At 35.9% G+C, this 10277-nt stretch overlaps 2 protein-coding genes across 2 annotated transcripts; one reads left to right on the top strand and one right to left on the bottom strand.

Annotated features, from left to right (window-relative positions):
- Positions 1-3715: 3715 nt before the first annotated feature.
- On the top strand, positions 3716-5528 carry LOC114518672. Its single transcript, XM_028538676.1, has 6 exons — positions 3716-3726; positions 3819-3873; positions 4024-4471; positions 4783-4866; positions 5074-5196; positions 5329-5528. Exons 1-6 carry the CDS (start codon positions 3716-3718, stop codon positions 5526-5528), a joined length of 921 nt encoding a protein of 306 aa, XP_028394477.1.
- A 3461-nt stretch (positions 5529-8989) lies between these two features.
- Positions 8990-9809, bottom strand: LOC114518632. Its single transcript, XM_028538639.1, has 4 exons — positions 9767-9809; positions 9541-9678; positions 9283-9375; positions 8990-9133 (listed from the first exon to the last, which is right to left on the bottom strand). The coding sequence occupies exons 1-4, from the start codon at positions 9806-9808 to the stop codon at positions 9029-9031; spliced, it is 378 nt and encodes a 125-aa protein (XP_028394440.1). The 5' UTR covers position 9809; the 3' UTR covers positions 8990-9028.
- Between the last annotated feature and the right edge of the window lie 468 nt (positions 9810-10277).

Genomic DNA, 10277 nt, shown 5'->3' on the forward strand with positions numbered 1-10277 from the left:
GAACTAATGGAGTTATACCGAACATCATGCAAAATATTTTATTTGGTTATCTCACAGCTGATCTAGACAAATTTCGGGAGTGGGCTTCCGAGGCTGCCTGGCGGGGCCAACCCACCACCCAATGTGAGGTATTATATGGGTCAGAATCTGGGTACATAACCATGCAAATTAATCGCCTGCATTGGCATCTACCGGAGACCAGTGGTCAAGCAGGCGCAGCAGGACCTAACCAAGATGGCGGAAAGTTTGAAGAGAAAAAGGACGAAGCCTTGGAAAACTGTTGTTATAAATGGTAAGAGGAAATATATATTTGGAGAGAATCTTGCTAAAGATCAGTCAAAAGTCCGAGCTCCACATCGGATAAGTACCTCGCAAATGGTTCGTGAAGATCGGTCTACATCTTCCACAAATATTTCCCTGACGGAGTCGGAGTGTCATTCAGATTCTCAACCACAATTTTCATGTGATCAGTACGATGAAAATACAACGCCAGAAGTCGTTATTGATTGTCAACCTCCTCATTCATCGCTGGTGCAAAACACTGAAGCAAATGTGGAAATTGCCTATGCTACTGAGCTTTCTAGGTTAGAGATGGTAACTGTAGTAACCAAATGCGCATTTGTATTGCCCGACTTTAACGTCGAAAGTAAACGAATAAAGGTAAGAGCACAATGCAATGAAATAAGGCAAGTGTTGCTGATCATTAGCATCTTCATTGAGAGAAGAAAGCTCTTTATCTTGCTCAATACTTATAGTTCATATTTCAATACTGGATGATATATAATTAAACCTGTATTTACTTATTAGTTATTACAATATGTATACTGTTAGAGAATAAGAGAGTTAGCAACATGGCTGGCAATAATGATTAATTACAAAATAACTACCAATTATTGTGCTGAAGGAAATGAACTTCATTGTGGTACACAGAAGTGTCTGGCTGCTACTACCTACCAATCAGTATGATTGGCTATACAGCTGTTCATGCTCACCTAGAAGGAGTCAACTGCTCTCTGGATTGTCAAAGTTATTACAGCAGGAACCATCCTGTGAGTACACAACATATACAGCCATATGTTGCATCAGGGATGAACAATGTTGCGCTGCACTCTATAAACAGTATTGTTAATGTTGTTGAACCTTGTTGAATCATCAGTGTTGATGCAATGTTGTTGTGACAAGTTGCAACAGCATCGATATCTCAACAAGTTTCAACAACATTGTTAACAATACTGTTCGCAGGATGCAGCAGCACAACATAGTTCACTCCTGTTTTTAACAATGTGCATCAACATGGTGATTTTTAGGTGTGCAATAAAATAATATGATGTCAAGGAGTGGCAATTGTTGCTACTCAATGGCATTAGATAGTTTTATTGGTCAGGGGAAAAAGTATATCTGGATGCATTGTTAGTAAATTTGTAAGATATAGAGGTGTTCAGTGATGTTTAGGTCCTGGTATGTAATGTTTAGGCTCATAGGGTCAAAATTTTTATCCTTGAGATTGTGAAAACAGCCTATATCTACCTCTTCCAGTAAGCTGATCTGTAAAAATGAGTACACATTTTTATAAATCTTTATATATCTGTGAGTATAAGTGTTTTTTTCTTAATGCCCCAGCAAACTGAATGCAAATAATTTTCCAGAAAATGTCATGGTAGTTACCCATTTTCTCCAACCCAACCCCTCCCCCCACTCCATCCTCGCATGACACTAATAATAAGTTTTATTCTATAATGATATTTTGAATATGGTTAGTCTGGATTTAGTGAGGAATTCACATTTGTGTGTGGTGCATTGCAGACAAAATCTTGGTTTAACTTAATTTAGATCTCCGTAATTCAGTGTGTATTCACATAAAAGCAATATGTCACTTACTTCTGGATTATGACTCACAACATGGAATTACTCCAGAAGAACAAGAAAAAGAAAGTTCAATGAATGACCATACATATAAGGTAATTAAAGTAATTTTTATGTTTTCTTTCTACATCTAATTCTGTTGTACAAATTATGTATTTATTTATTTATATATTATCAGTATGATATTATAAAGCCATTAAAGGTATCTTCCTTCAGTTCCTTGACTGAGTAACGTTTTATAATTATATCTGTAGAGTACCACAAACCTGTTTGGTATTCAGATGAATGACAGTTTAATTGGAATTTCAATGCACGACGCTGCCAGTATTGGTGTACTTGCGAAGCAACGTGATGGCTCAGTTAAATGTATACCATGTTCCTCATCTCAATGTGAACATGTTATGCTTGTAAAGCAATGGCCAATGGATGATCCTGACATTCCTGAGCTCCTCGTCGACTTTCTGGAACAGGATGTTGCTACAGGCTATTCCGGGAATAGTTTGATTTCTCCAGTATCCTCGAGGAAGATACCCTTCAATCTTTTTGGCTGTCAACGTCGCTCTTTCCAAAATGGACCAGAATCTGTTCTCCCGGAAGTTATGGACGATGAAGGAAAGATGTTTTTAGCTCTTTTCCCCCCTTTTCCGGCCCTAAATGATGAACCATGTCAGTTATGTGGGAATAATTTTAGAGATGAAGATCCGAGAGACAAAGAATCTTGGTATATTAAATCTGTCAAATTGTACGGAAAGAGGAAAATCTTTGACTGTTTAGGTATGCTAGTATTGATTACAATTTGTTCTTTATCTTGTTATTCTAATATCATTTACAAAGTTTTCAGTTTAAGTTTGAATTATTAATATTTATGCAAGCAATAATCAAAACCAATACATGTAAACTGATTGCTTTGAGCATGAGCGTACATGGAAATTTAAGCCTAATGCATGTTGCCATGCGATCGAGGAAGTAAAATGGTTTATGGCATTTTTCGGGATTTGTTTCAAGAATATACGCAACATGGTTTCTTATTTCTTCTCAGTGAAATTACATAATTAGGCTGCCTCAGAAATTTCAAAGAGAAAAAGCTTCAACTTCCGAGTTTCTTTTTTTGTATTTGCTACTATAAAGACATGATTGACGTCTTTGGAAAGAAGGGTATTATCGTTAATGTCTTTTTTATAGTTTACAAACGGCCATGCTCCAGGGAAAATTGCGTGCATGATATGAAGTTTGATAGTTATGCTTACACCGTACTGAACATGGGGAATTACCTAATATCCTATGAAGTTCTAAGGGAATACATGTTCTTGTTTTTGAAAGGAGGGTTAGTCATTGATATGCTTAATTGTTATTTTAGGTAATAGGATTGTTAAATCTACATCTTAGATTTACATTAACGTTTTAAAAGCGTATTTTAAGAATTGTATCATCACCCCAGCTCGCTCTTAATAAACTTCACATCATATCACTGGTTGGTGAAGATTAAAAGTGCTCGTGTTCTTCCGAACGTTTGACAAAAAGTTACCAAGCAGCCTTGTACATGTAGATCAATTTAGCTTAATGTATTTTGTTTACAGTGTATCCATGAATACGTATTACCAGTCATGGGCGTTGTCTCTAGAGTCTTCTTTGAACATCAATTTAAACGATACGCTAAAATATAACCATTGGCGATCAGCATGGTATGCGTTCTTGCAACTTCTGGACATTGATTTCACAGATGGTTTTGAATGCCCAACGTGCAAAAGTTATCCCGAAATTATCATATGTGACGGTACAAGCTTGGCATATAGAAATAACTTATGTTCAACTCTACACATCCCATCCACTACTACAACGGCACAATCCAGTCATGGAAGATAAGTATTATCAAGCTGATAAAATTTAATTGCAAAAAAATGTTAAGAATATAATGAAATCATACTTTGAATTTGTTTTGTTTGTTTTTTTACCAGGCACAGTAACAGAGTTTTTGTGAAATCGAAGGATACAAGAAAATCACTGAAGAGAGTTTGTACAGATGTATCCGCAATTGATATAAACAAGCTAAATGCACTTCAATTCGAATGACACCAAAGTATACTGTCCCTGGCAAATTTTCTGGACTGGTGCCTTGCGATTTATGGTAATGAAGCCGCTTTTCCGATTGGTATTTCAAAGTTCATAAAGGACATTTCCTGTAATACCCCTATTTGTGCTATTCTCCCTCTTGATGAAGAATTACGACGTGTTTGTGACAAAATTAAAAGAAGTGTGCCTGTTAAAGAATTTCCGAGTGATATAGAATTGTTGCAAAGAAAGTGTCCTGCTTTATTTGGCATTTTCTCATCTTTAAGTGATTCATTTGCACCTGCAGAATTCATACCTTTGTTGACCGACCTGCTCAATATTGCTGACAATGCTTTCAAAGATTGTGAAGCACCACAGGATGATTCTGTTGTAAATCCTTCCTCGCTGTTAGCAAACTTCCCTTCCCTAAAACCTGTTCGTGGCAGAGGGACATACGCTGCAGACAAAGGAAAGCAAACGTTTGAGAATCCATGCACGAAAAAGTCTGGAAGACATCCCACTCTTCTTCCTGGTATATTCCTTATTTTTTGTCAGCATGGTAAGTTCTCTTGTTAATGACTATTCTTTTAATTTTTGCTAACGCGCGATATCATATAATTGAAAACCAATTTTAAAACCCTTATATATCTTGGGTGTAAAAGCACCAGAATTCGCCATAATTTTGGCGAGATCTTTTTTGTTATGGCTTATGGAAAACTGTAAAATGGTTATTAATACTATGAAATCGTGATAAGTGAAATATAAACCACATCAAACGAATGAATATATTGTACAGTATATCCTGCGCACAAGAATAAAGCAGCCTACTCGATATTAGTTCTCACAACAAATTTATGATAATTTTTTCAGGTATAAACTATGGATACTCCGTAATGACTACTAACGAATCCCCAGATATGCCATTTACAATCTTGCGATCTCGATTTACACGAGGTAACACTGTGAACGTGTGATGGTTATCCTTAAGAAAATAGTCAAAGTGGTATTGCTCAGTTGCGGAAATTTATATTTATCATTTATTCCAAAGTATATACTCACATTACAAAAAAAGGTTCACTTTTCCTCAACTGACTTGTCATGTCATAAGACAATAACCTGCATCTTTTTATTAATAACAATGGTTTATCGCTCTTTTTGTAGCTCCTAGAGTCGTTGTATACGATAATGCTTGTAATTTGCATTCCTACTGTCTGAATGGTGATCCAACCTTTTTTAAAGACACGCAATTTTTAGTAGATCGCCTTCACTGGGCAGATCACACAGGTAAGAAATAGCAACTGTATCCGTGATATCGAGAATTTATGCATGTGACTAGTGCTTGTATAGGATGTGCGTGTATAGTATTGTACAGTGTACGCGCAGTATTTTTATACACTGTATTTATTCATTATCAAGGTTGTTCCAGCGCCTACCATATCTCTTGCTATCCTGACTATGACTATCTCAACAGTCAGATTGCCGAACAAAGCAACTCTGGACTGAAAAAAATTAAAGGACCCCTTTCTTATATGAATGACGAAAATTTCTCCAGACACTGTAGCTTCTACTTATGGTTCAAAAATAGAGAAATTATGATGAGAAATATTAACAGATGAATTAATAATTAGTGTAATAATGTAAATACGAAGGATAGTGACGTATAAGTGTCAGTTGAATGTGTATAAAACGTAACGCTTCAAAAATAAAGGGCTCCTTGTATAATTATTTTCATTATTAATCACCATGCATTCCTTTTCGGATGAAACACATGCACGGTATATTAAGATTGTAACATTTGATCCACCGCTTGCTATATGAGTGTTTCACACCAATACCCTATAGCGTAATAACCTCTATGAATTATAAGTTTGGTGGCACAGATTTCTTTAAGGAGTCAATATATCTTGTTTAGATTTACTTGACACAAGTTGTCATTCAATAAGAATATATACCGACGTATCAAATCTAAAACCATGCAACACATCCACTCGCAAAAGCATTTAGGAAGCCTGCAAAGTTGTGTCTGGGTAGCCGTTTAACTAATGGTGTGAGTTCGATTCTCACGCACAACGTGGGCTTTAGCTGCTATATATATGAACTTAAATTTTCAACGGAAGTAACTAGTTTCTCGAATGAAATGACAAATCTGAATCATATTCTATGATATTAGACAGTATTTTTTACGAAATACCGTAAAAATGACCATGGTTAACTGTACCCAGATTCTGGGCTGGCATAACCTTGCATTTGGTTTCTGTGCCAATTTCCATGCTGAAACAATAAAATATTGGAAACTGTGATTACCATCATGCAAGCAACTTCATATTACCGTATTTTATTAACTAGATTCGTTCTGTTATACCCACCTACATTCTAACTCATTATTTCTAACATTCGTATTACCTTTCATCCTGTGGAGCGCTATCGTATCAGTTGTAGCTATAATGCGTGACAAGATACGCGTGCACCATGTAGTAAACATGATGCAGTCATTGTGAACCCTGGAAATGAAATGACGGTTTCTATACCCGAAGTATTGCAACAGAAACCTTATATGTTAAAAAAATGGAACTTTGCGACTTAATACTTACGAATGGTTACTTGTACCCAGATTCTGGAATTATTAACCATGGGCTGATGAGTCTTTTACACTGAAATGTTCAACGGAAGTAACTAGTTTCTCGAATGAAATGATAAATCTGAATCATATTCTATGATATTAGAAAGCTTTTTCCACCAAACACCGTAAAAAGGAACCATGGTTACATGTACCCAGATTCTGGAATTATTAACCATGGGCTGATGAGTCTTTTACACTGAAATGTTCAACGGAAGTAACTAGTTTCTCGAATGAAATGACAAATCTGAATCATATTTTATGATATTAGAAAGCATTTTTTACGAAATACCGTAAAAATGACCATGGTTAACTGTACCCAGATTCTGGGCTGGCATAACCTTGCATTGGTTTCTGTGCCAATTTCCATGCTGAAACAATAAAATATTGGAAACTGTGATTACCATCATGCAAGCAACTTCATATTACCGTATTTTATTAACTAGATTCGTTCTGTTATACCCACCTACATTCTAACTCATTATTTCTAACATTCGTATTTCCTTTCATCCTGTGGAGCGCTATCGTATCAGTTGTAGCTATAATGCGTAACAAGATACGCGTGCACCATGTAGTAAACATGATGCAGTCATTGTGAACCCTGGAGATGAAATGACGGTTTTTATACCCGAAGTATTGCAACAGAAACCTTATATGTTAAAAAATGGAACTTTGCGACTTAATACTTACGAATGGTTACTTGTACCCAGATTCTGGAATTATTAACCATGGGCTGATGAGTCTTTTACACTGAAATGTTCAACGGAAGTAACTAGTTTCTCAAATGAAATGACAAATCTGAATCATATTCTATGATATTAGAAAGCTTTTTCCACCAAACACCGTAAAAAGGAACCATGGTTACATGTACCCAGATTCTGGAATTATTAACCATGGGCTGATGAGTCTTTTACACTGAAATGTTCAACGGAAGTAACTAGTTTCTCGAATGAAATGACAAATCTGAATCATATTTTATGATATTAGAAAGCATTTTTTACGAAATACCGTAAAAATGACCATGGTTAACTGTACCCAGATTCTGGGCTGGCATAACCTTGCATTTGGTTTCTGTGCCAATTTCCATGCTGAAACAATAAAATATTGGAAACTGTGATTACCATCATGCAAGCAACTTCATATTACCGTATTTTATTAACTAGATTCGTTCTGTTATACCCACCTACATTCTAACTCATTATTTCTAACATTCGTATTTCCTTTCATCCTGTGGAGCGCTATCGTATCAGTTGTAGCTATAATGCGTAACAAGATACGCGTGCACCATGTAGTAAACATGATGCAGTCATTGTGAACCCTGGAAATGAAATGACGGTTTTTATACCCGAAGTATTGCAACAGAAACCTTATATGTTAAAAAAATGGAACTTTGCGACTTAATACTTACGAATGGTTACTTGTACCCAGATTCTGGAATTATTAACCATGGGCTGATGAGTCTTTTACACTGAAATGTTCAACGGAAGTAACTAGTTTCTCGAATGAAATGACAAATCTGAATCATATTCTATGATATTTGAAAGCTTTTTCCACCAAACACCGTAAAAATGAACCATGGTTACATGTACCCAGATTCTGGAATTATTAACCATGGGCTGATGAGTCTTTTACACTGAAATGTTCAACGGAAGTAACTAGTTTCTCGAATGAAATGACAAATCTGAATCATATTTTATGATATTAGAAAGCATTTTTGATTAACTGTGAAACTACATTCAAACTCAGTAATTCTAACTTAAATAATTATGAACTGAAAAGCCTCAGATTGTGCGTGAAAATCTAACTCACACCATTAACATATAATGGTTGGCCAGACAAAATTTTTAAAGCTTTTCAAACCTCTTCAAATAAAGTTTTGGTTTTTTTTCTATCGTGTGAACGTTCTTATCAACGCAACGCATACGGGCTTCGATAATTAGGGGGGGGGCGCATAGTCAATTACAACTTCGATATGCGTATCAAGGAAATCGCTATCGAATATCATGCATGCACGTTCACCTTAGGGTTGTTGTATTAAACGAATCGAGTATATTGGAGTTAACGATTTAAATACCAAATATGGCTGTTTTACAACCAGCCCTTGAAAGTAAAATGCATTGTTTGGTGCACCATTTAGACCCCGTCCACACAAGTGCGAAAGAGAAAATCAACCCGTTTATGCTATAGGCACCAATTCTTTGGTAAGGCACGTATTATACAAATATTTACCTGTATCATTTTTATTAATGATTGCGTTACTTATTTGCATGTACAAAGCTAACACAGATAAAACTGGCGGTACGAATTTCATCCGTGCCACACAAAAAACATCAGTAGTGTGAACAGGCAAAGTGCATGAAATGGACGTACACGGAATCAGAGATTGATCGTGAAGTGCAATAGGCAAACAATGTAAACTCGAAACGTTCATTCAAAATACATCATACATACTATATCGTATATACAAACTAACTATATAACCTAGTGTCTCAGTTTTATTTATACGTTCAATTGCGGACAGGAATGCAACTTGCATTTGGCATAGAACAACCATGCTCTAAAATAGTTTAGACCCTCTGCCTTGCGGATTACCTGTACAATAGCCTAAAAATAGTAATAGTTACACGCTTGAATCAATATTTGCACTACACATTAACTATTTGTAGTTAGAGCAAAGAGCATTCAAGAAAAGAGACTCAAATGTGAAAAGCGAGAGTGAAGGGCAAATGGAAGATTCTAAAAACATGGATTACCTCGGGAAGAAGCACATCTTGAAGGAATGTGTTAGCATCTTCAATCCGAATTCCATTTACAACAGGAAGATAAGCGTCAAATAGTGATTGTACCTGTGTATTTATACAATATGGTAGTAATAAATTGTACTGTACACTATTTTCTATAATTACATCATCACAAACATGAAAACTTTGCTTTCAATGGTCACGAATGGAAGAATTTGATGAAGAATATATTGGCAGAGAAGAGAAAATACTAAATGAGTATTCGGTTACCATATTAGATGACATGACGGGCCCATAATCGAGAGACTTCAGATATATCTTCATGTCCTCTGAGGAAGAGATGGCATGAGAAGAAGCTCCTGCCCTCAAGTACGGAATTACGTTCCTCTTAAGGTTCTTTGCTATCATCTTAAAAATTACATGAAAATGAAAATTAACAATCATATAGTTCAGTGTGTTACCAAAATGACATGTCCATGTCTGGAAATCTTAAGACCTTCAGTTCTTTCTTTGATAAACATCTTTCGAACATGTCCATATCATTGTATATCTTCCTAAAGATTGAAGAGATAAAAATTTATTAGCAGTGAAGAACCTAGTTACAGATTTTCCTAGAACGATGAAAAAACTGCCCATAATTCAGTATATAAGGTACGCATTTTTTGTAGTTATTTGTTTAGCATCTCCAGGTAAAGCATCACAGCCACAACTAAATCTCTCCATTCTATTGATGTGGCGTATAGATTGGCCAAGGCAGCAGGCGTGATACCACTCCTGACACAAATCACATTGTGCCAAGTCTGATTTTAAATTTGAAAAATGTAGGTTCATATTACTGTTGAACATGCACAATTTATATGGTGCTGCTCCACATTTCCAAGCTAACAAAGGCACAATGTGATTGTATTGATTACGTTGCCCATGCTCAACCGTAAGAGGAACCCACAAGACATCTAATGCTTTTTTCTTCTCTTCCTCATTCTGCCGCTGCAAAGGCTCTACGCGAC

This window comes from Dendronephthya gigantea, unplaced genomic scaffold (genome assembly GCF_004324835.1).
Source record: "Dendronephthya gigantea isolate DGI-Jeju-01 unplaced genomic scaffold, DenGig_1.0 000011F, whole genome shotgun sequence".
Taxonomy (NCBI): domain Eukaryota; kingdom Metazoa; phylum Cnidaria; class Anthozoa; order Malacalcyonacea; family Nephtheidae; genus Dendronephthya; species Dendronephthya gigantea.

Coding starts and splice junctions, on each gene's coding strand:
- LOC114518672 (XM_028538676.1), top strand. Junction 4,472..4,782: donor CCTTATTTTTTGTCAGCATG/GTAAGTTCTCTT, acceptor TAATTTTTTCAG/GTATAAACTATGGATACTCC. Junction 4,867..5,073: donor GCGATCTCGATTTACACGAG/GTAACACTGTGA, acceptor CTCTTTTTGTAG/CTCCTAGAGTCGTTGTATAC.
- LOC114518632 (XM_028538639.1), bottom strand. CDS start 9,808: ATGGACATGTTCGAAAGATGTTTATCAAAGAAAGAACTGAAG. Junction 9,679..9,766: donor TATCAAAGAAAGAACTGAAG/GTCTTAAGATTT, acceptor GTAATTTTTAAG/ATGATAGCAAAGAACCTTAA. Junction 9,134..9,282: donor AAGATGTGCTTCTTCCCGAG/GTAATCCATGTT, acceptor TACTATTTTTAG/GCTATTGTACAGGTAATCCG.